This window comes from Mastacembelus armatus, chromosome 22 (assembly GCF_900324485.2).
Source record: "Mastacembelus armatus chromosome 22, fMasArm1.2, whole genome shotgun sequence".
In the NCBI taxonomy this organism is placed as follows: Eukaryota; Metazoa; Chordata; class Actinopteri; order Synbranchiformes; family Mastacembelidae; genus Mastacembelus; species Mastacembelus armatus.
In genome coordinates this window covers 17,695,239-17,720,140 of record NC_046654.1, presented here as the reverse complement: position 1 = coordinate 17,720,140, position 24,902 = coordinate 17,695,239, and the positions used below count along the sequence as shown (strand labels likewise).

At 41.1% G+C, this 24,902-nt stretch overlaps 2 protein-coding genes and 1 long non-coding RNA gene across 5 annotated transcripts; 1 reads left to right on the top strand and 2 right to left on the bottom strand.

Annotated features, from left to right (window-relative positions):
• Window positions 1-125: 125 nt before the first annotated feature.
• LOC113130212 (uncharacterized) lies at window positions 126-14,291 on the bottom strand. Its single transcript, XR_003295672.1, has 3 exons — window positions 14,176-14,291; window positions 9,132-9,208; window positions 126-451 (listed from the first exon to the last, which is right to left on the bottom strand). It is a non-coding gene; the product is annotated as an uncharacterized LOC113130212 (long non-coding RNA).
• LOC113130205 (potassium voltage-gated channel subfamily S member 3-like) lies at window positions 4,271-5,572 on the top strand. The gene has a single exon (XM_026306618.1). The coding sequence runs from the start codon at window positions 4,271-4,273 to the stop codon at window positions 5,570-5,572; it is 1,302 nt and encodes a 433-aa protein (XP_026162403.1).
• Window positions 14,292-16,596: 2,305 nt separating the features above from the next.
• Window positions 16,597-24,648, bottom strand: fosl2 (FOS like 2, AP-1 transcription factor subunit). Of its 3 annotated transcripts, none has more exons than XM_026300784.1 (5): window positions 24,174-24,648; window positions 23,962-24,081; window positions 21,211-21,465; window positions 20,807-20,914; window positions 16,597-19,322 (listed from the first exon to the last, which is right to left on the bottom strand). In XM_026300784.1, the coding sequence occupies exons 3-5, from the start codon at window positions 21,448-21,450 to the stop codon at window positions 18,759-18,761; spliced, it is 912 nt and encodes a 303-aa protein (XP_026156569.1). In that variant the 5' UTR covers window positions 21,451-21,465; window positions 23,962-24,081; window positions 24,174-24,648; the 3' UTR covers window positions 16,597-18,758. The 3 variants fall into 3 exon arrangements, with proteins under 3 accessions (XP_026156569.1, XP_026156577.1, XP_026156560.1); XM_026300792.1 differs by having other exon boundaries at window positions 24,326-24,648; XM_026300775.1 differs by having other exon boundaries at window positions 23,962-24,648.
• Between the last annotated feature and the right edge of the window lie 254 nt (window positions 24,649-24,902).

Below are 24,902 nucleotides of genomic sequence, written 5' to 3'. Positions count from 1 at the left end.
TTAGACTGTGCTGAATAAACACATTTATAGATATGATTTCAGTAGTTTTTTTGTTCAGTTACTTCAGTTGTCTGAGGGTGTTCAGGTATTATCCGATGGATGGTGAGTCAGCTCCTCACCTTGTTCGTATCTTTCTCCTCCACATCCCACTCCCTTCCCCTGACCTGCAGCACTCCTTCATCACAACATGCTCTGCCTCCCAACTCCAGGTGAGACCCCACACGTCGACTTATATGACATTTAATATTAGACCCTCAAGCAGTCGCTCCTTCACGCAACAGTGGCACCTGGCCCCACCCAATATACCTGGGTTCTTTCACAAACAGGTGACTACATGTAGCTTCTGGTCACTGCTGGTAATTATTTGTGCAGTCTAAAGGCTACTGTTAACCTTTGTTGGTATTGTGGTGCCCCCTGGTGTTGGTGCCTAGATCCATTTATTCATTGAGTCCTGGGAGGAAAGACAGGAGTGAGTGATAATTGATTAACAGGGTTAGTTGCTCATTAAACTGACAGTAAAGTGATAGTGGTCTGCCAAATATTTATTTCTCCAAAATATCTGCCCAATTTTTGCTGTGAGCTGAACTCAAATTCTGCAGCAACAAAAGCTCTACCACTACACAACCAGCTCACACACACAATGAACAAGGTTTAGCTCATGTTTGAGATGACAGCATGGCTCAGCAAGTGCTAAACCTAAAAATGTCAAACCCAGAAACACAATGGAGAGACAGCAACAAGGGGAGACAAATAAAGTCTGATGAACAAAACACTCAAACTGTGTGGACAAAGTGGCTCTTTAGAAAATGTTAATACAGAGTCACGAACTAAACTACTCATAAAAATGTGTATTTTGTCAAAATAAACCGTGTTACCTGTATTCTCTAAGCCCTTACACAGAGAAACTCTCCCTTAGACATTTCAGAACATTATGATGTTGACGTCCTACATGTCTCACCAACCAGTATTTTTCAAGGCTACATGGTGAACATGTAGTGGTGAAGACCATTTGTATCATTCTGTATGCAAACTGCTTCAAAACAAGGAACTGATTTTGGTCATGTCAATTTCATTAACAAAAATGTTCACAGCCAGTGAAATTCACTCCTCCTTGGGAAAAACACCACACACCCAACATCTTGATGCATCTGTTTTATGGTGGAGGGGAAAGCATCCAGTAAAATCACCTAGGATCAGTGATCTTGCTCTTCTCCCTTCAGTGCTCATTAATCCAACACTGCCCTTGTCCCCATCTCATTCCTTACCCAGTCTCAGGATGTTGAATTTGGGTGAAACCCTCCTTGCATTGGGAGGAACTTCCTTGTCTTGACATCTTGTTCTTGTCTTGACCTTGTTCTTTCCATTTAGCTGACTTCTTAGGACTTGCCTGTTTGGCTGTGGCTGCTTTCCTTGCGGCTTCTTCTTGGTTCCCATTTGCCTGTGGGATTCCAAGATACTTGTAGCTTTCCTCTACATCTGCTATGCTGCCTTCTGGGAGTTCCACTCCTTCAGTCCTGACAACCTTCCCTCTCTGTGCTATCATCACACCATGTTTTTTGACTGTTTTCAAAATGGCTGCATTATGGTTTGGACATGTTCAGAGGAGGGACAGTGAATACATTGGTAAAAGGATGCTGAGGTTAGAGCTGCCAGGAAGGAGGCCTAGAGGAAGACCAAAGAGGAGGTTCTTGGATGTAGTGATGGAGGACATGAGGATAGTTGGTGTGGGTGAGGAGGATACAGAGGATAGGGTTAAATGGAGGCAGATGATTGGCTGTATTTTGTATATACAGTGGGTACGGAAAGTATTCAGACCCCTTTAAATTTTTCACTCTTTGTGTCATTGCAGCCATTTGCCAAAATCAAAAAAGTTCATTTTATTTCTCATTAATGTACACTCAGCACCCCATCTTGACAGAAAAAAACAGAAATGTAGAAATTTTTGCAAATTTATTAAAAAAGAAAAACTGAAATATCACATGGTCATAAGTATTCAGACCCTGTGCTCAGTATTGAGTAGAAGCACCCTTTTGAGCTAGTACAGCCATGAGTCTTCTTGGGAATGATGCAACAAGTTTTTCACACCTGGATTTGGGGATCCTCTGCCATTCTTCCTTGCAGATCCTCTCCAGTTCTGTCAGGTTGGATGGTGAACGTTGGTGGACAGCCATTTTCAGGTCTCTCCAGAGATGCTCAATTGGGTTTAGGTCAGGGCTCTGGCTGGGCCAGTCAAGAACGGTCACAGAGTTGTTCCGAAGTCACTCCTTTGTTATTTTAGCTGTGTGCTTAGGGTCATTGTCCTGTTGAAAGGTGAACCTTCGGCCCAGTCTGAGGTCCTGAGCACTCTGGAAGAGGTTTTCTTCCAGGATATCTCTGTACTTGGCCGCATTCATCTTTCCTTCAATTGCAACCAGTCGTCCTGTCCCTGCAGCTGAAAAACACCCCCACAACATGATGCTCCCACCACCATGTTTCACTGTAGGGATTGTATTGGGCAGGTGATGAGCAGTGCCTGGTTTTCTCCACACATACCGCTTAGAATTAACGCCAAAAGGTTAAATCTTGGCCTCATCAGACCAGAGAATCTTATTTCTCATAGTCTGGGAGTCCTTCATGTGTTTTTTGGCAAACTCTATGCAGGCTTTCATGTGTCTTTCACTGAGGAGAGGCTTCCGTCGGGCCACTCTGCCATAAAGCCCCGACTGGTGGAGGGCTGCAGTGATAGTTGCCTTTGTGGAACTTTCTCCCATCTCCCTACTGCATCTCTGGAGCTCAGCCACAGTGATCTTTGGGTTCTTCTTTACCTCTCTCACCAAGGCTCTTCTCCCACGATTGCTCAGTTTGGCTGGACGGCCAGGTCTAGGAAGAGTTCTGGTCGTCCCAAACTTTTTCCATTTGAGGATTATGGAGGCCACTGTGCTCTTAGGAACCTTGAGTGCTGCAGAAATTCTTTTGTAACCTTGGCCAGATCTGTGCCTTGCCACAATTCTGTCTCTGAGCTCCTTGGGCAGTTCCTTCGACCTCATGATTCTCATTTGCTCTGACATGCACTGTGAGCTGTAAGGTCTTATATAGACAGGTGTGTGCCTTTCCTAATCAAGTCCAATCAGTTTAATTAAACACAGCTGGACTCCAATGAAGGAGCAGAACCATCTCAAAGAGGATCAGAAGAAATGGACAGCATGTGAGTTAAATATGAGTGTTACTGCAAAGGGTCTGAATACTTATGACCATGTGATATTTCAGTTTTTCTTTTTTAATAAATTTGCAAAAATTTCTACATTTCTGTTTTTTTCTGTCAAGATGGGGTGCTGAGTGTACATTAATGAGAAATAAAATGAACTTTTTTGATTTTGGCAAATGGCTGCAATGACACAAAGAGTGAAAAATTTAAAGGGGTCTGAATACTTTCCGTACCCACTGTATATATATATATATATACAAAATACAGCCTACAGCAGCTCCTCTGTGCTTAAATGTATACATGCTTAGGCAATTTATTTGATGAGAGGCCAGGCTGTAACCTTTGGAAACGGATTTGTGTTATTCTGCAGTAGGGTCCAGTTGTTTGGTACAGTCTATTGAGCGGATATTAACCTATATATTATTAACATCATTGATTTAATTGTCCTGTCCCCATACACGGATTGAAATGTTACTGCTCTCTGAAGGTTAATATAAAACCCCAAAAGGGTTTTTCTGCGCCCAGCCCAGCACTGAAGAGTCCACCACACATGAAAAGTTCAAATGTACTCGACAGTGGGAGGGCGGACCAGCCGTTCTGACCACTGTGCACTCCGGACTGAGCCATCAGAACCAGACACAGGACCTTCCCCCGCCGAACCGGGTAAGCAGCTGTAATCGCCTGGCCCAGCCTGTGCGCCTATAAGGACTTATGTGACATCTTATTCTGCTGCTCAGAGTAAACTCATTGTTTTGTCCGCTGGTTTAGATGAAACGTGTTTCCCGGTGTCATTTTAACCAGCGCACAAGTCTCCGCTCTTTGCCTTTAATACTTGTCTCATCATTGAAGATCATTAACTTGGGTAGCAACTTTTTTTTCCTGCTCTAACAAATCTAACCCTGGCTTCCCATTTCAGTGCTGTCTGACAGCTTATGTTGCCGTGCGTAACGCAGGACATATAAAACAGTGCTGCTGGTTTAAGAGCTCGGAGCAGAGCAGGCGGCAGGTAAAGGCTAAGACCAAGAGAAATGTGACAGGATATTTTCATGTCTATTGGGAGCATTGGGACCAGCCTGTAGCTACATCATGGTGTACGGACAGATCTTCCATCAGCACAGCCCTGATGATTCCTTTATTAAGGTCAACGTTGGAGGTTTCAAACAGCGAATGGAGCACACTGTTCTGAAACGCTTCCCACAGACACGCCTGGGGCGTCTTCTGTGTTGCAGCTCCAAAGAAGCAATCCTGGAGCTGTGTGATGACTTCAGTCCCTCTGAAATTGAGTATTTTTTTGACCGCAGTCCACTTTTTTTCTGTTACATTCTCAACTTTTACCTCACTGGCAAAATCTACCTGGTGGAGGGATTATGTGTAGTCTCATTCTTCCAAGAGATAGAGTACTGGGGCATCAAGGAGTGCCACCTCGACCTCTGCTGTAGCAACAAACTCCATGAGCTGATGGAGCTTATTGAGGACAAGTACTGGGATCAGAGAAGCAATGAACTGCAGCTTCACAGCTCAGGCTCTTCCACTGAGGAGCTGTCAGCTTTGGACCAGAACACGGACATGTTTGAAGGCTCCTGGTGTGCAGACCTCCGCAGGAATGTTTGGAATCGCCTTGAAAATCCAGGTTACTCTGCTGCAGCCAAAGCGATGGCTATAGCATCTCTGAGTGTGGTCATCATCTCCATTGTAGCCATGTGCATCAACAGCATGCCAGACTTCCATCAGGTGGACGGCAATGAAAAAGAAATTGAAAACCCAGTGCTGACTTTCTTTGAGCACCTCTGTGTCCTGTTCTTCTCTGCAGAGTTTCTTCTTCGTTTGGCTGTTGCACCATCTGCCAGGAAGTTCTTGTGCAGCCCTCTCAATATTATCGATTTAATGTCAGTGATGCCATTCTATGTTACTATATTCTATGACATGACGGCGGAAAGTGAAAGCACAGACCTGGTGAATGTGGGCAAGGTGGTACAGATCTTAAGGTTGATGCGAGTCTTTCGCATCCTGAAGCTGGCTCGCCATTCAGCTGGCCTTCGCTCCCTTGGTGCCACGCTGCGACACAGCTCTCAGGAAGTTGGGCTACTGGTGCTTTTTTTGTCTGTGGGCATTTCCATGTTCTCTGCTCTCATTTATTTTGTAGAGAAAGAATCTCAGGAGTCAGAGCTTCAGACTGTCCCTATTGGCTGGTGGTGGGCCACCATTAGCATGACAACAGTGGGCTACGGGGACACCTTCCCCGTTACACCTGCCGGGAAGCTGATAGGAACCCTGTGCATCATCTGTGGACTGCTGATTGTAGCTCTGCCTGTTACTAACATCTTCAATAAGTTCACCAAGTTCTACCAGCAGCAACAGCACATCGATCTGAGACAAAACAGTAACTGAAGCCTCTCAAACAAGTGGTCCAGAGAGTCTTGCAGGAGGAAATGTCATTAATCTGTAAAGTCACACCCTCATTCATGGCTTTGGAGCGGAGACAGTATTGACTGGCACATATATTAGGGTTGAGTGTGGTTCACCATTCACCATGAGCAAAAAGAAAAGTTAGCTACAAACTAAACTGTAAAAAGAAGCAACTCTTCTTGTTGTTCGCTCTGTAAAATGTCAGTAAAATCCATCACAAAACTCATATTTACATCTCAGACTGTTCTCTAAATTCTAAATTCACATTCGAATCTTTGCTTTAATTGAGAGTGCAGGGCGACTGCTAATTACTGGAAAATAGAAATATATTGAAACACATTGACAACCATTATATAGTAAAACTAGTTTACTGATGGTGCATTGTATTGCTTTTGAATTCAGTATTTAATTTTAATAAGATAATATATTTTTTCTTTCAAAGCTCAGCAAAAAAAAAGACAAAATGATTTTAAATCATAACTAATGCATGAATAGCTCTGTAAGTCTGACAGTAAAACAGGAAGTTGCACTCATTCTTGCATTTATGGCAAGTTTTGAAATCTTTTTAGATATTAGTGTCCTGTAGTTGAAAATGTCATCAATGCTGTCTCCAAGCCTATGGTCCTGTTGTGGACTTCATCTGCTATTGATCCAGGAGTCTTTTTTTAATCACATTGTTGTATTTTCTTTCAGAAAGTAATTTAACTCTTCATGACCTACTATAGAACAAGTCCGTATCTTATTTGTTCGGCAATTCCACAGGCATTTAAAAATAGATATGCAAATAAGCTTGCGGGCACTCCCACAGGGTCAAAAGGGTTAATTGCTGCATCCAAAGAGAGGCCTCTGGCTGTTTGGATCATCTGCGTTATGTGATGGACCTGGGCCAACAACAGTGAGTCAATAAAAATCCTGACAAGGTGCTGAATTCACACAAAGTCATTCAACGATGAGTATTGATGGTGTTTAAATAAAGAAGAATAAAACTGACAGTAAGAGGTTTGCACCTGGGTTTCATCTTTTAATTTAGGATTGACATAGCCTACACCTCTGATGGGGCTGTTAACAGGTTATACTTCACATCTCTGTTCAGCCTATATATCAGTAAACCTTCACTCATACTGTGTTTTTATGCTCTCTCTCTCTCTCTCTCTGTTGCTGCAGTCACCTTCATTGACCGTATCTTTGTGTGTTATCAGCACAGACAACAATATGCAGATCAATGAAAACACCAAATATCCAAGCTGCCCTCCAAAGGATGCCACAACTGTGAACAACAGAAACTTCTATCTCAACTGAACTTATTTTAATATAAATCACGGCCTCTGTTAAACTGCGTCTGAGCTGAAGTAGTGATCTTTAGTCAGATTAGCCTCACTGGACACTGATGACTCCAACATTTATAGCTTTTTGCAGCTGTCAGCCATATGTACCCTTGGCTTCAACCCTTAAATCTACATCAGCACTCAGGGATTTTGTCTCCTTTGTCCTTCCTCTCCGCTCAAAGTCACACAGTATTGCACTCTGATTTAGTTCATTGCTTCAGTCGTTCTACCAAGAACATCACTGTCAGCAATATCTGTGGTCATCTCAGTACTGAAGGACAGCCAGGTGGTTTACTGCCGGATGGAAATACGCCATATGATGCGCTGAAATGAGCCACTGTTCAGACACATTTTTTGTTCAGTAGTTGATGCTATAATTTGTTTCACATTATAAAAACAATAAATTGAAAATTCAGTAATTTACATGCATAGAAAGTTAACATAGAAAAAGAAAGAAAATACACTCTAAAGTGCAGCTGAAGATCATGTGAAGCTTCAGGAGTATAATTAAGACAAATTAAGTGGATATGCTCCAAAGTTTAGTTTCAAAGCCTCTCTATGTGTACATAAACACTGTTGAAATACCTGCAGTATAGGCAGGAGAAACAATTATAGCAACCAGCATTCATGTCTATCTACAGTATGTATGTATATGTATGTGGATGTAGTGTGTACAGTAATGCTGTACAGTTTTGTCATTTTATTGAAAGTAGGCTGTGTATGTTTGTAGGATTCTCTTCTGTCAATTGCAATCCAATATGGACAGAAAATATCACATTACTCTGTCTGTCCTTCTATGTTTTTATGTCTGCTTACATCGACTCTTTATTAACTTATCTTACTGTAGTTGTATGTCGGTCTTCTAACTGGAGCACAGAAAGATGAGCACATTACACTGATCCTGGCTACACTCCCATGGTTCCCTGTGTTTCGTTGTTTGTCTTTAAAGCTTTAAATGGTCTTGCCATTACCGTACTGAACTTCTCTACCCTTATAGTCCTGCCTGTTCACTTAGATCAGCTGATCACCCGCTCCTCGACGTATAGAAAACAAGGAGAAAGCTCAGAGGAGATAAAGCCTTCTCTGTTGCTGCCCCAAGGTTGTGGAACAAATTGCCTCTGTACGTTACACAGGCCCCTACACTATCCATGTTTAAAACTCCACTCAAAACTCATCTCTGTTCTCTGGCTTTTGGACCAGCGTGACTTAGGCCCTATTCATTATTTTTATAGCTCTTTGATTTTTTTTTATTGTATTTGACAATTATTTAATCTGTTTCCTTCGGTGTTCATTTAATTAATGTGGTGGATATGGTGTATGGCACTTTGTGTCAGTTTCTAAAGTACCTTATAATTAAAGTGTTATTCCTACTCGATAACACATTTATTTGCAATTAATTCTCCTATTTCATTTGAATGTGTTCTCTAGATGCCGTTCTCTGCTGACTAATAGCCCTGGCTTACTTATCTTCTGAAAGTTATACAAAGGATTGAGAACATTTTCATCAAAACATGTAATACTTATAAAATTTAATATCAACTATGCAACTGAAAACACTGCAGAGTAGGTGAACACATGGTATCTGAGAATCATTTTTACAGCCTCATCCATATTTCTCAATGTTTATTGCTTAATTAGCCTTTCACCACTTTGTTGGTCTCAGTGCCTTCACAAGACTGAAATTAATTCCCCTTTATTTACCTTTGTTGGGTTAGGAGCTGTTCTGCTTTACACAGCACATTCACTCATGTTCACTCACAATAAGCGAGTTCTTGAAATGCAGTTCTTACAGCAGAGTAGCAAAGCCTGCACTCTCACTCTCTCACTGAAACCTGAAGGAAAAAATAAAGGGCCACAACTATTTAAGTGTAAAATTCACTGTGAGCTGCAATGGAGTGGAACTTTGTCACTAACCTTGTGCTCTCTCTCTCTCTCTCCCCTAGTTTGTGCTTTCTCCCTCTCTCTCTACAAATGAACTAAATTGAATTTAACTGAACTTAGGAGTCATTCCCAGCACATGAGAATGACATGAGCGGGAGAGAACGAAACAAATATACACATGGTCTCAGCTGTCTTTGCAAAGCAAGCAAATTCTTCTGTCATGATTAAATTACACTAATGTGTCACCTGCCTCACCTCGCCAAGTGTAAAAGATGAAAAGTGCTCATGCTTGGATTTCTATTCATATTTGGTTGGCACAATCATATTATACTTACATGGCGCGTTAAAAATGATTGCATACCGTCAGTATGATGCTGAGGAACACAGCTACACTGCAGCATCTCAGTTGTTTCTGTAAGACATGAAGACTCATATTTTTAGTTCTGTCTGGAAGATAAACAAGAAGGAGGAAACCTAAATCCAAATTAAATAAAAACATCAACGAGGAAAGGGGGCTGAAAATAAAAGATCTAAAATAAAAACAAAATGACAGAGAAACAGAATATAAAAGTTAAATTAAGAAGTGATTTAATAGCAACGCCAAAATCTCAATCCAATACCAAGTAATTTAAGTCCAGGATCACTGAAATTGATACACATTTTATGGCTGAAAGATGTTAATGCTATCTCTTCTCCCCCTTCATCTTATTGATTATTGGTTATTGCACCTGTTTTTCTGTTTGTTTCTGTCTCTACTGTTACATCCCTTCTCCCTCACTTCTGTCTCCGCTCTCCTCATCTTTCTGGCATATAATCGAGGCACAGGTCGAGGTGGAGGAGTAGCTGCAATCTTCCAGTCAAACTTATTATTAAACTTTCATCCTCAGAACAGTTATAACTCATTTGAGAGCCTCACTCTTAGTCTCTCACATACAAACTGGAAAACACAAAAACCAGTTCTACTTGTCATTTTGTACCGTCCACCTGTTCCTTACTCAGAGTTTTTAACTGAATTCCCTGACTTCCTGTCTGATTTAGTGCTTAGATCAGATAAAGTCATTATAGTGGGAGATTTTAACATTCATGTAGATGTTGAAAATAACAGCCTCAGCATTGCATTTAATTCTATATTAGATTCAATTGGTTTCATTCAAAACGTTAATAAACCCACCCACTGTTTTAATCACACCCTTGATCTTGTTCTGACCTATGGCATCGAAATTGAACATCTAATAATTTTTCCCCCAAATCCTGTTTTGTCAGATCATTCTTTAATAACTTTCGAATTTAAAATGATGGATCATGCAGCGTCTGGAAGAAAATTCCACTACAGCAGATGTTTATCTGACAACGCTGTTAATAAATTTAAGAAAATGATTCCATCTTTATTTACATCTATGCCAAGTATAAACATAGTGGAGGGCAGCTGCCTTAATCCTACTCCCTACCAAATTGATCATGTTGTTGACAGCGCTGTAACCTCACTGCGTGAAACGCTTGATTCTGTAGCCCCTCTGAAAAAGAAGTTAGTGATTCAGAGAAGACTAGCCCCATGGTATAATTTACATGTTCGTACCTTAAAGCAGGCATCACGAAGGCTGGAAAGGAAGTGGCGTTCCACAAACTTAGAGGAAATTTTTCTAGCCTGGAAAAACAGTCTACTAACATATAAAAAAGCTCTCCGTAAAGCCAGAACTGCATACTATTCATCACTAATAGAGGAAAATAAGAACAATCCCAGGTTTCTTTTCAGCACTGTAGCCAGGCTGACAAAAAGTCACAGCTCCGTTGAGCCCAGTGTTCCCTTAGCTCTCAGCAGTGATGAATTTATGAGTTTCTTTACAAATAAAATCACAACTATTAGAGATAAAATTCAGCAGGTGCTTCCTATACCTGCAACAAATGAATCTTCTACTACAGTAGCTCTTGAATCATCTGTAGGACCTCAGTTATGTTTAGACTGCTTCTCTCCTATAGATCTCTCTGAATTTACATCAGTAGTTGCTTCATCGAAATCATCAACGTGTCTCTTGGACCCCATCCCGACTAGACTGCTTAAAGGTACCCTGCCATTAATAAACTCATCTTTATTGGACTTGGTAAATTTATCTCTAGTATCAGGCTACGTACCACAGGCCTTTAAGACTGCAGTAATCAAACCTTTACTCAAAAAGCCTAGTCTTGATCCAGGAGTCTTGGCTAATTATAGACCAATATCCAACCTGCCATTTATTTCTAAAATCCTAGAAAAAGCTGTTGCTAAGCAGCTATCAGACCACTTACACAGGAATGAACTATTTGAAGATTTCCAATCATGATTTAGAGCACATCATAGTACAGAAACAGCACTGTTGAAAGTTACCAACGATCTTCTCTTAGCCTCAGATAATGGACTTGTTTCGATACTTGTCCTCCTAGACCTTAGTGCAGCATTCGACACCATTGACCACAACATCTTATTACAGAGACTGGAGCATGTGATTGGTATCAGAGGAACAGCGTTAAAGTGGTTCCAATCCTATTTATCGGACAGATTCCAGTTTGTTCATGTCCATGATGAACCTTCCACACGAACAAAAGTTAGTTATGGAGTTCCACAAGGTTCTGTGCTAGGACCGATTCTGTACATCTGTACATGCTTCCTTTAGGATATATCATTAGGAAGCACTCTATTAATTACCACTGCTATGCGGATGACACTCAGTTATATCTATCTATTAAACCTGTTAACACAAACCAGTTAACCAGACTTCAAGCCTGTCTAACTGACATAAAGGCTTGGATGACCAGTAACTTTTTACTTTTAAACTCGGAGAAAACAGAAGTCATTATATTTGGGCCTAAAAATCTCAGAAATAACTTTTCTAAAATTATAGCTACTCTAGATGGCATAGCCCTGGCCTCCAGCACTACTGTAAAAAACCTTGGAGTTATTTTTGACCAGGACATGTCCTTTAACTCACACATAAAACAAATTTCTAGAACTGCATTCTTTCACCTGCGCAACATTTCCAAAATTAGGAACATCCTGTCTCAAAATGATGCAGAAAAACTAGTCCATGCATTTGTTTCCTCAAGGCTAGATTACTGTAACTCATTACTATCTGGATGTCCTAATATCTTAATAAAAAGCCTCCAATTAATCCAGAATGCCGCAGCCAGAGTCCTGACAGGAACTAGCAAGAGAGATCATATTTCTCCTATATTGGCTTCTCTTCATTGGCTCCCTGTAAAATATAGAATAGAATTTAAAATCCTTCTTCTCACATACAAATCCCTTCATAATCAAGCTCCTTCATACCTTAAAGACCTCATAGTACCATATTATCCCAATAGACCACTTCGCTCTCAGAGTGCAGGCCTACTTGTGGTTCCCAGAGTTCTCAAAAGCAGAATGGGAGGCAGAGCCTTTAGCTATCAAGCTCCTCTCCTGTGGAACCAGCTCTCAGCCTGGGTTCAGGAGGCAGACACTCTCTGTACTTTTAAGGCTAGACTTAAAACCTTCCTCTTTGACAAAGCATATAGTTAGGGCTGGCTTCAGGCAACCCTGAACCATCCCTTAGTTAGTTATGCTGCTATAGGCCTAGACTGCCCGAGGACCATCGGTGCACTGAGCTCCCCTACCCTAACCCCCCCCCTTCTCTCCCACCTCATGTATATTCCACCATTGAATGTTACTAACCTTGTGCTCTCTCTCTCCCCTAGTTTGTGCTCTCTCCCTCCCTCTCTCTCTCTCTCTCTCTGTACCTTCTGCAGGTGTCCCTGGTCCTGGAGCTGTTTATCGCTGATGTGCAGTTACTGGCCCCACCAACTTGCAGTGTCTATTTGTTGTTTATTGTTGCTGTTCTTTTCTCTCTGCTCTATCCACTCACCCCAACCGGTCGAGGCAGATGGCCGCCCAAACTGAGCCCGGTTCTGCTGGAGGTTTTTTTCTTCCGTTAAAGGGAGTTTTTTCCTCTCCACTGTCGCCAAGTGCTTGCTCATAAGGGAATTGTTGGGTTTTTAGTTTTAGTTTTTGTAAAGTGCCTTGAGATGATTTGTATTGTGATTTGGCGCTATACAAATAAAATTGAATTGAATTGAATTGAATATAATACGTGTATAGTCTCACAAGGTGATACAATACACAATATTGAGATCATCAGATGAGATCATATTTTAGCATGTTTTTTAACTTGTCAATGGCAAATACGTGAGTGGAAAGTCTTTTATTCAATTAAAAGTCCATCCATCCATTTTCTATACCTGCTTATTCCTAACCAGGGTCACAGGGATCTGCTGGAGCCTATCCCAGCTCTCTTTGGGTGAAAGGCAGGGGTCCACCCTGGACAGGTCACCAGTCCATCACAGGGCCACATAGAGACAAACAACCTCACACACTCACACTCACTCCTATGGGCAATTTAGAGTCACCAATCAACCTGACATACATGTTTTTGGACTGTGGGAGGAAACCAGAGTACCTGGAGAAAACCCACACAAGCACAGGGAGAACATGCAGACTCCACACAGAAAGGCCCCTGATGGGTTTCAAACCAGGAACCTTCTTGCTGTGAGGCAACAGTGCTAACCACTAATCCACCATGCTGCCCTCAATAAAAAGTCACAAAATACAAAACAATGCAGGTGCATTTTCAAATGTTTTAACTGCTCATTTTGTAATGTATTCACTTCAATTCAGTTCAATTCATATCTGTTTTATTTGTATAGCACCAAATCACAATAGAAATCATCTCAAGGCACTTTACAAAAACTAAAACTAAAAACCCAACAAATCCCTTATGAGCAGCACTTGGTGACAGTGGAGAGGAAAAAACTCCCTTTAACAGAAGAAAAAACCTCCAGCAGAACCGGGCTCAGTTTGGGCGGCCATCTGCCTCGACCTGTTGGGGTGAGTGGATAGAGGAGAGCTCGTCACTTCAGTTCCACTTTCTGAGTATGAATCATCACATACAGTAGAAAACAACAGTCAGCACCTTGTATGCTAATTCAGGGTATCCACAGGTATAAACAAGTTCAATTTAAGACTTTTCAAGAAAACTACCACATTAAATGACGCTTAGGAGAAAACAGACTACTAAGAGTGAAAATAGACTTATTTTAAGTAAATACCCTGGCATCAGTTCAAAATGAACAGTAAATCAGGAGTTTCAGAACATGTTCCAAATGTGAAAGGAAAACCCAAACAAACATTTCTGTATTAAATGATATTCCAATAATCCCCGAGCAGTAATTATCAACAAACTCTAACCCACTAACATCCCAATGCTTTTCATTTATAGGAAACATACTCAACGAATATCACTTGTTACAAAAGTCCTACTGATCACAGAGAAATTTGTAAGTGGTGTATTTTTTCAGCACAAGAAGAGACCGTACTGTTCTGTTTGGGCTCCCTTCAGGCTCCTCTCTGTGCTCTTTGTAAACAACGCTTCCGGTGTACACGTGCACGGTGTTGTCACGAGCAAAGTGTCGCACGCGTTTCACGTTACAGATGCTCGGTTACACCGTCGTGTGTGGAGTAAGTAACACGTGTATCACACGTCTCAAATATGCGGCGAAACACCTGACTAACGCAGTGCTATGTACTAATATCGCGAGACTAACGTGCCCTGGGATCAACGCACTACAAATTAAGTAAACACTTGCAAATAGACCAAACACGATTATGAATCTTACAAGGCAGGATCTTAGTCATATACCATCTTTTAACTTAATGGACACCTCGACTGCCAAGATTTGTTTTATACCTACATGTCAAGAAACAGAAGAATTCGCCCACTTTTTTTCCAGGTGGCTGTGCTTATTGGAACTGATATGTAGAGAGGATTAACTGGAAACAAAAGTATTTTATGTCACCAATAATGTTAGAGAAGCAACATAAACAGATTCATAGATTTTACCCCACTAAGAACTACTTAAAGTTTAAACAGGACATCAACACAAACTGCTACTTCATCTGTGACTGTCAAGCTGAGGACATCACCACTTGTTTTGGTTGTGTGACTATACAAAGGACATCATCTCCTGTATATCCCCACAAATCTCACTGAAATATGAAAATGTGATGTACATTTTCTCATTAACCTTATTTTGCTTTTTGCTAAATCTATGGAAATCTCAATTTAATGGACACCAACCCTCTTTTGTTGATTTCAGAAATGAAATCAACAGCTATAGACATATTGTTTCATCTTGTACAAACAAAAAGGCTGTAAAAACTGTAATGCCACTGAAAAGACCCAATGTATTTACGTTTTCTGTCCAGTTTCTGTATCCATTTAGTGTTTGATGACTCAATATATTGACCATAATATATAATATATAAAAGTTTGTTAAAAAAATTGGAAACACAAACAACTTAAGAAAACAGCTTCAACACATTTAGAACAAGAAAAAGGAGAGAAAACCAAATAAAGACATGCTGCAAATAGCACAGACAACAGAAATAAACACTACAGTACTGTACACAAAATTAGGTTTCTTCATAAGTTGTTCCTGATTAACTCTGAATCTGCCACTGTGGGGCACAAGTCGTAGTAACTCTTTCAGTACTCTTCATCATTAGTTACTCTTTTTGTGCACCCTGAAGTAAAGTGACACATCATACTGAGTAGCCTACTTACTTAGTAGTTCCTCATTACCTTTAGATTAGGTGACCAGTAGGCCTACTTATGTTTTTGGGGAACTCTCATGTAAAGTGACATATAATATTGAGGGTTCAATGAAATTAATCTGATTCCATACCATTAAATTGTAATTTTAATAATCTTAATCATTTTATTGACCTGTTTCAGCTTTTGCCCAGTATGTGGTTAGCTAAATTAACTCTGTCATGCTGTAGAGCTGTAACTCCCTCCTGCAACCACATGAGTGCGGTAAACACTCAGGATTTCAAATACTCCAATCACAATTCTTCACTTCACCAGCAGGGGCAGCATAAAAGACACTTTCAAAGTAAAACTACTGAAATACTGATTATAATATAATGTAATGTAATGTAATGTAATGTAATGTTCTGTCCTCTTCCACTTACTGGGGATGGTCAAAGCATGCAGCAATAGCACAGTAATTCCCAGCAGTGCTGACATTAATTTAGAATATATCTGTTGTCTCTTGGTTTCTAGATAATTCAATTCAATTCAATTCAATTTTATTTGTATAGCGCCAAATCACAATAGATAAAAAACAAGATTTTTTCAATTCTGGGGCAAATGTAACTGATACATCCTATATACTTTAATTCTATTGATAAATGTGTAGTACATCAACGTGGCAGACCAAAAGTAGTCATTCAGTGAGGATCACAGGCATGTGCAGTTATATATTGTGGACAAAGTCTAAAGCTATTTAAACATTTTTCATGTTAATTAGCTGTGGGATATTTAAGTTAAAACTACTGCAACAAACACCAACATAACAGAACTATTACATTAAACACTGTCTATACTACATATTAAATGTTATTTTCTACATTGGTTTTTCCCCATTACATTGGTTATTATACCCTGTGCTTTAGAACCGAGATGTTTCAAAGAAGCAAAGCAATTGGGCTCCTGAAAAAGCTCAGAAATATTCCTAAGACTACATTTTATTTACTTCTATCTCTATCTTTGTCGTTCATCATTTTTTCTTTTCCTTTTTTCAAACCCAGTTTTATCTTGTCTACTAATCTTATTTTGCTAATTTGGCCTAATAAATTTAGTGAAATTCTCAACAAAAACAAAACAATCTTAGTTGAAAATGATTTTTTTTTATTTATTTATTTTTTTTATTCATTTAAATTAACAAACACTGCTATACATATTGCTGTTTTTATTCATTTTGAATCATTTTAAACAGTTAAAGCATTTGGAAAAGAAGTAATAGTAGTTGAAAACAGGTGACAGACAGCAGGTGACATATACAGTAAAAGATCTACAGTCAATGGCTTTCCTATGTGTGTCAAGGGGCTTCCAAATATTTCAACATACAGACATATCAGACTCGCCCACAGTAATTTTTTTTTGGTTATCATTTCACCTCTTTACAAACAGAATCAAAGATTTCCTGTTGCATCACATAGCCTTCCCAAACCAGTAGCAGCAGCTTGTGTTCAATTTCAGTCTGTTTTCTGCATCCAGCGCAACAAAAAGGTTTCCAACCACAATTTCTATTCTTCTGTTAAAGGAAAGGGTTTGAACAAAGATGACACCTTTAACCCCTGACAGTATATTCATTAGGAATGTCTGAAGTAAACAAAAAAGTCCCACATATCACTGTTGTGTCCTTCTCAGTGCACAGTATTGATATCCCTCATCCGTTTCAGATACACATGTAAAAAGAATGAAAAAGAAGTGCTTCATAGAAATATTACATTTTCTCAAGGTGTCTCCTCTCTCATCTCAGGCCAGCTGTAGAGAAAGTCTTCTTATCCCTTCTTTAGAGTCAAAAAGTCAACTGTCTTGCCCATGTTTAAAGCCATTACTGCTTCCACTAAGTTTCTACCGAGTACCTCCATGTTGGCATATGTCCATACACCCATAAATCAGCACATCTGAGTTGAATTTAAACATCATTCCTTTACTAAATGTGACAGATTTACAAACACAGTATAAACAGGGTTGACATCATTGGCAGCTGGCGACAGTCTAGACCACAGTGGCTTTTGCAAATTTGAGCAAAATCCCTCTGTTTAGACAAAGATGAATCACGGGATTACCTGTGTCATACAAACCTTTTTGGCTTTTTTGAAACCTGACCTGCCCTTCAGAGGCAGTGTTGAAAAAGGTAAGAACTCTATTTAGAGAATGTGAGGAACAAAGAACAATCTGGTGGAGGAGGTGTTTTGTTCAAACTGTTTTTTTTTTTTTTTTATGTCTGAGCGAAAGAAGAACCTTTCTTTCTTGATGAGACACAAAGAAGCGATGGTGTGTTTTCTTCCCCTCCACACATAGTACCACCTCTGCAACACTTTGGCTAGACCATTCAACAGCCTGCAGTCCCACAATGCTCTTCAAATAGGGTTTCTACTACATATAAGAGATATCCCTGACATCAATGTAAATCACATACACTTAGTCATAAACAGGTTGTAAAATTCAGGTACAGAATCACTGAGGAAAAGCACACCAATACTACTGTAAAGTCAAGCCGCTATGGCAAAAATAGAGTACTGAGGAACTAGTCATTGATTTAAAGTTGGCTTGTATCCTTTGCAACACTGAGGAGTGTGTAAGTCACCCTGCAGATGACCAGTTTGCTTTTCTACAGGCAGATTAAGGAGAGGACAATGTCTCAACAAAACACTTTATAAAATTTAATCAGCACAGGCCATAAATACAATTAACATGATGGAAATAACATCAGAAAAATGTGTACACACTTTTTTTTTTTTAGTAGCGATTCCTGAATCAAGGTCCGAGTTAGGAAAAGACAAATCTAAATGGGAAAAAAGATGAGATGAAGTCTTTGCTCATTGTCTCTGTCTCCCATCAGAAATTCCAGTAGAATGCTGACCTCGTTTAGTGATTTATTGATTCGTCTTGGCAGAGTGCAAGTGTCAGCCACATGGCTTTTTAAACATTTTCAAAAAATAATATTAAGAATCCCGCTCTCTAGTTATAATCACAAGTCACAATTGCCAGATTTAGGCATGTCTTTCTTCAGAATAGTCTACCCAGTAAACAAGTTGACACTCTGGAGTTGAAATGGCAAAGGGATGACACTTTTTTTAGGATTGAAGCACACGTTGACAAATTAAAAAATTGTTACACTGAAGCTGAACAAAAAGGAATATGCGGCATAGCCCTTGTGGGTTTCCCTGTGGAGGGGAAACGGCTCACATGGTCAGCTTGGTCTGGACTTGAATGTGCTCTTGGGTCTTTAAAAGACACTAGAAGAGAATGGGTGGGCGCGCAGTCGATCCTCATGCTTGCCTTCAGCCACAGTGTTTTGTCAGCTGCGCCAAGCCGACCCTTCGCTCAGAGGGCCAGGAGAGTGGGGGAGTTGAGGGAGTCTGAGGACTGGTCACCACTGCTGCTGCTGCGCCTGTGGGCCTTGGAGCAGGACTCGGAGGAGGGTGAGGGGCTCTCGGGCTCCAGCATGTTTGGGTAGGTGAATATGAGGCTCGGCGCGTTGGGCGTAGCAGCAGGGGTGGATGCCGCCACCACTGGCGTGTTGAGGCTGTCTCCATCTGTGCAGTATATCCCACTGCTCACACCACTGCCACCCAGGCAGATGGGCTTGATGACGGAGCGCTGCAGCTTGCCCACATCCGCCTCGTCATCATCCTCTGGCTCTTGCTTCACGACCACCTGGTTCATTTGAGCCCGGGAGCCCATGTTGGGGCGCATGGTCAGCTGAAGTGGGGCGCACTGCTGCTGCTGGTGTTGCTGGTGCCCTGTTGGCTGGTGGCGCTCTTCAATGGGCAGCTTGCACACAGGATTGTGGGCAACAAGCATGAACTCCAGCTTGTCTTTCTCCTTCTGCAGGTTCTCAATCTCCTTCTGGAGGTCTGCTTTCTCCTCCTCCAGCTTCTCAGTCTCCTGTTTACAGAGAAACAGGAAATAATGAGGAACATTAAGCTAGAGTAGAAAGTGAAACAGCTACACTGGCACCTAAATCACTATGCCAAAAATGTTATAAGCACATCAGGTCTAAGATCACATAAAGAAATACGACAAATGGGGATTCAGTGAGAAAATGTCAAGAAAGTGAAAGCAGAGATGTAGCAATGATCGTCACACCAATCAGAGCTTGATAATGTACAGCCATATGAAAAGTTTTCATAAGTATATAATAATATAGTCAGCTTGTATGTGTGATCCCCCAATGGGCCAACAGAGGGCACTGTCTGTTTGCCATTTTTCCTTAAACATAGAAAGTAGCAGAAGCAGAAACACATTAAAGGAAGAATTTGTCAAGGGCCATTTACATATAAGCTCGAAACCCTTGGCTTGAATTTGAGCTTGACGTAATGACTATTTGTATCTCAGTGATGTGACATCTGCATCAATAATGTTATTAATGTATCACATAAATGACAAAGATCCTATAAAAGCTCTTTGCCAGTCACAGATATTGGGCAGATAATGATAAGCTGACATACTGTCTGAAAACTTTGACTCATGGGCAAAGGTATGAGGAAGTCAAAACAGGACTTGCCCAGTGAGACACTTATGATATCAATCCGAGATACCATAAAACATCAGAATACTGTTCTTTCTTTTCTCTGGAAATGACACTTCCTTATTTGGAATTTTTAAAAGAAATGGGCGTGAAGAAGGAAGAGCTTTTTTTTCACCCCCTAGAAGCGTTGGGTGCGGTGTGTGTGTTTGTATATGTATGTGCACGCACACGCATGTGTGTGTGTGTGTTGGTGCAAGCAGCGTGTCTCTATGTGGGATTTTGAGACAAGCAATTTGCCCCTTTTACAAAATGTCCTGCATTCATGGAGACAGCTGCCTACAGCAAATTCCATTCCTGGGGGTTTTTTAAGGCCTGACAAGCTCAACTTCACTGTAATTCCACTAATTAGTCCATTTAGATGCCGTTACTGTCTGCCAGGCAGGGCCTCGTGACAGCCCTACCTCTGTCTACAGCTCCCTGAGACAAAAAGCTTTTCATTGCCTGTCATCTTTTCACTCAGACCTTGCACTCAGAGACACAGCCAGAGTCAAACCAGTAATGCCAGGTTGTAAATTTAGGTGTGGAGTTCAAAAATCTGGACTCCTGCCAGACTCCTGAGCAAGACTTTTTTTTCCCTCTTGTGCAATGTGCATTCTCTGTATACAAATCATTTCTTTTGTTTTTACATTTTCTGTATCAACAGAAAGCATGTTTTTCCAAGTTTTGCCAAAAATACAGGAAGTGTAGGTTACTAGCAATAAGTGGTTGCTGCATAAGAGGAACAAGACACTCCAGCACCAACACTGATTTGTGGTTGTTTACTATGAGTAAAGTTGAACCTAACTGAGGACAGCGATCTGAGCTGGTTCTTCTGAGCACCGGTTTCCAGGTTTTTACTCACCCCTTGCAGCATCTCGGTGAGCTCTCGCCTCCGGTTGCGGCATTTGGCTGCAGCTAACTTATTCCTCTCACGCCTCACCCTCCTCTTTTCCTCTTCCTCTGGGGTAAGCTGAGGGCAGGTGAATAAAGGAAACGGCAGGTAAAATAAGCTGCTTGATGGGTACACAATCAATCCAAAGTGAAGAGCAGCAGTACAAGAACTAGGTGATATTACTGTCCGACTTTGAGTGGAATAACAATGTTGCAGACACTTTATTGCTATGGTAAATTAAAAGTAATAATCAAAATCACCTTTTCAGTGTTTTACAATTAGTCTAATAGGGTGTTTTGCTTTGCTTCAGTGCAATGGACCTTCTTAAGCAACAAATTTACACTCTCTCCACTCTGTCACCCCAGGCCCCTCACCTGCTCATCTCTCTTGCGTCGGCCCCTGGTGTCCCCAATGGAGCGGATGACTCCAGGCCGAGCCAGCGTGTTGTGCCCCAGCAGCCCTGGCCCATTAGTCAGGTGATGGCTGTACGGGTGGGAGCGGGAGTAAGGGTTGGACATGGAGGTGATGACGGTGGGCTGCACCATCCACTGCAGGTCTTGGCTGGTCGTGATTGCATTAATGGTGGGTATGAAGGCACTGTTGGAGCCGGGCATGTCGACCCTGTACTTCTGGACAGAGAAAGAAAAAGTGACAGGTTTAATGTCAGCACACCTGCACGGATTCACACCACCACATTGTTCAATTCACACATTTTCCACAGTTCAAGCACGAAGCAATGATTTAGTCCACATAGGTAAAACACTGCATATGCTAACCCCCTGGAGTGGGCACATGCTGTATGACAGCCCAAAATGTCCAGTGCACCTCACTTTACTACAATAACCAGTGCTTGAATATTTCATGTCTTTACTTGAAAGAGAGTTCAGAAGTATCATATTAGTCTTACATGCAGACTACACATAATTATACACTTTTGAAGGGCTAAGCCTAAAATATATAAGATTATTTGATGGCATAAACCTTCTTCATTTGTCTGAGAGATTACTGCATTGTAAGAAATCTGTAATTTTAAATATAAGTGACAGAAGGAATTATTTAAATACTGGAAGGAACCATTAATTTAAAAAAATATATTAGTGATGTCTGTCATTGGAAGGGAATCATAAGGCATACAATGATGCAGAATGATAAGATGCTGGTCCAGAGACACGAATATGACTCCAAGCCTCTAAACATGTGGCAGTTAACTCCTCAAACACAAAAATACTCCTCTCTTTTAAAAGTACAGTCCACATGTATGGGTGAATATGAGTCATACATTATGACCAAAAGTGAGAAGTAAAACGAGGGGACGAGAAATGTCAGATCAGTGTTGCTTTATGTCTCTGGAGTCCACAAACAGGCACGCTGCCTGCCTGTGTGCGTAACTTACGCACGTACCCATATCCCCGTTATTCCCGACTTTCCGTCGGATATCCCGGCAGTCTATTGGAACTTTGTTTTTCTGGTGAGTCATTGTGTATGGGATTTGTTAAGCACATGTGAATCGCAGTCAGTTCCAGTAAGAGGGAAGCGGCCAGCTGTAACAAGCCAGATTGTTAGCCAGAAATATGTGAGTGGAATTTTTGAAGAGCTTGGCTTCAACATAAGAGCATTAAAATTCCTTTTATATAAACACAACAAATGAATAAGCTGTGTGCAGTGGAATGTGAAGGACATAAACATTCAGTGATTGCACTGAACACAGAGAAGCCTACTAAAACTTCTGGTCTGATAAAAATGCTTTTGGTCTAATAAAAAAAAAGAAAAAAACGTCTTGTTTTGATATGTCTCAATAAACCTAACAAAGAGGTCATGTTCCAACCCGCTCTAATGGGAAACAGGCAGTCAGTGTGTGATTACAGGGAACTGGAGCAATGATAGATAAGGGCCAAAAGTCGTTTACCATAATGTCGCGTGAGGCTTTTCCATCGAATTTCACTGTACAAAAGGAAAAGGAGTAGGTAAACAACATGCCTCTTCCCGGACTGTTACCCTTTTATTTGTGAATATACGTACACCAACAGTGCAGCGTCAATCTCATCCGGGATCTCTTAAAGCATAACCTTTGATGAAACCAAAGGGAAGGGTTGCATGGGTTGCTGTTTAAGCGCGACAAAACGGTTATTGGCATTGCCAAGGAAATATAGGCTGCTGTTAGCCCTGCGCTCCCGCTGTCTGTGCGCACTTTAGGAAATGTGCCATATGCAGCCCGAACCCCGACTGATCAAATTAGACTACAACATGGTCTTTTCGCCATCATTGCTGCCAAGAAAATATTATCTTTGACTGAGATGAAATTTGCTCTGCAACAACACAACGGTTGATGTTCACAGTGCATTAACTCCTGGTTATGAAAAAATAAACATCTTCTATCTATTGTGTTAATGGCTGTGTCAGGCAATACATGCCTGTTGCGTTTCCATTCTAAGCTTTTATCTCTGATCTGTTTATTATCAGAAAAGCGCGGATGCAAACAGCTCAGGGTATGATATGTATGTGCTCCAAATTTCTCTCTTTACACTGAATGCGCGTTGGCTACGAGCGCAAAGACAAAAATCGTTGTTTTACGCACGGATAGAAAATAAGACAGTGCTTGACAGAGACGGTAAAAACTGACATCTGGAAATTACAAACAAATCTGTTTTCTATTACCGTATCCCATCATTTCTGTACAGCGCACAAATCACCTTAATCTGCCAGCGCAGCTCGTACGTTAGGAAGTTTCCTTACGGGAGCAGATTCAGGAAAACATGGGTTTAATACCAATTTGTGCTAAATATGCACGTCTTCGACATCAACTGCGCGCACCAGTCAGTGAGTAAATTTAGTATAGGATCATAGTAAATAATCAGACTGTGTCTATACGGTTTGTGACATAATTCGAATGAGTCGGGAATACTTTTGCATCTGTTGAATAACCGATGCAATCTGTGTTATTGGGTTCTCCATTTTTCCTCGACGAATAGGGGAAAGGAAGGTGGAGGCGCGCTCGAATGATCAAAAAAAAACAAAACAAAACAAAACAAATCTGCGGGTTAAAACTATCTGTAATTCTGAAATGTAGTTTAAATTAATTCAAGGAAAATATGTGTTAGGGTGTTGTCGCGACAGACCAGTGTTACCTGGTAGCTCGAGGTAGAGATCGGACTTCCGATCGTGCTGCTGCCGCTTGTGAAGGACTCTGGCTGGGCCGGAGAGGTGCTGCTGCCGCGGGACGAGGTGTCGTAGCTCCCGGAGTATTCCTGGTACATGATCCAGGAAAGAGGAAGATTTCAGTAGACTGTTTGAGCTCTGAAACGATTTTTTAAAATCCTCGCAGATAAAAGGCACCAACAGAAAAATCCTCTGACTCGAGACGTTGTTAATTTGAGATATCCAGAGAAGAGTTGGCAGAGACAAAGTGCACTTATGCTCCTCTAAACTACCCTAAAACATCTCACAGATATTGCAAGTTAGAATATTATTTTCCCTGTGTGTTAGCCTTACTTTTAAAAGCTATTTGCTCTTGTGCTTTTAGTATTCTTGAGCCGCAGGTAGACCTACACTACACTGTTAAAGATCCTCGCAGGTGCGCAAACTTCAACCCTAAGTCAGCAGCACACCCTCAGCAGTCAAATCCAGATGAGACAAGTGAGCCTGCAGTTACAGTGACTCACGCAGGTTAGCACGCTTTAAAACCTATTGCCTGTCTGAGCTTCTGAGTATTTTCCGTCGTTTTGCCTACTCCACACTCTATCTGAGCTCTCTGCTGTTCATGGAACAGTTCTGACTTTTTTTTCTTTTCCTTTTTACCACACTTCCTAGAGATGACTCACTTCAATGGCACTATGAAGAACTGCAACGGCTTTTCAACACCAACGAAACAGCTGACGTCACGCCTGGGCGTTGCGACTTCGTCCAGGGAGGGGTCGTGGCTGTATAAGGCATCGAAGAAGAAAGCTCTGCTTTAAACATCCTTCTCGTAGCGGATCGTGGTTATATAATCGAAAAGCGCGCACATCGTAAATGGAGCAAATATAAATATACATATATGCGCCTGGGCAAATGCATATTTGGAGGTCGC

Bases quoted from the DNA above. Each gene is read 5' to 3' on its own strand.
- LOC113130205 (XM_026306618.1), top strand. From the start codon at position 4,271: ATGGTGTACGGACAGATCTTCCATCAGCACAGCCCTGATGATTCCTTT.
- fosl2 (XM_026300775.1), bottom strand. From the start codon at position 24,090: ATGTACCAGGAATACTCCGGGAGCTACGACACCTCGTCCCGCGGCAGC. The intron at 21,466-23,961 runs GTAACACTGGTC...TTCTCTGTCCAG, and splicing joins TCTCTACCTCGAGCTACCAG to AAGTACAGGGTCGACATGCC. The intron at 19,323-20,806 runs GTGAGTAAAAAC...CTCTGTAAACAG, and splicing joins TCACCGAGATGCTGCAAGGG to GAGACTGAGAAGCTGGAGGA.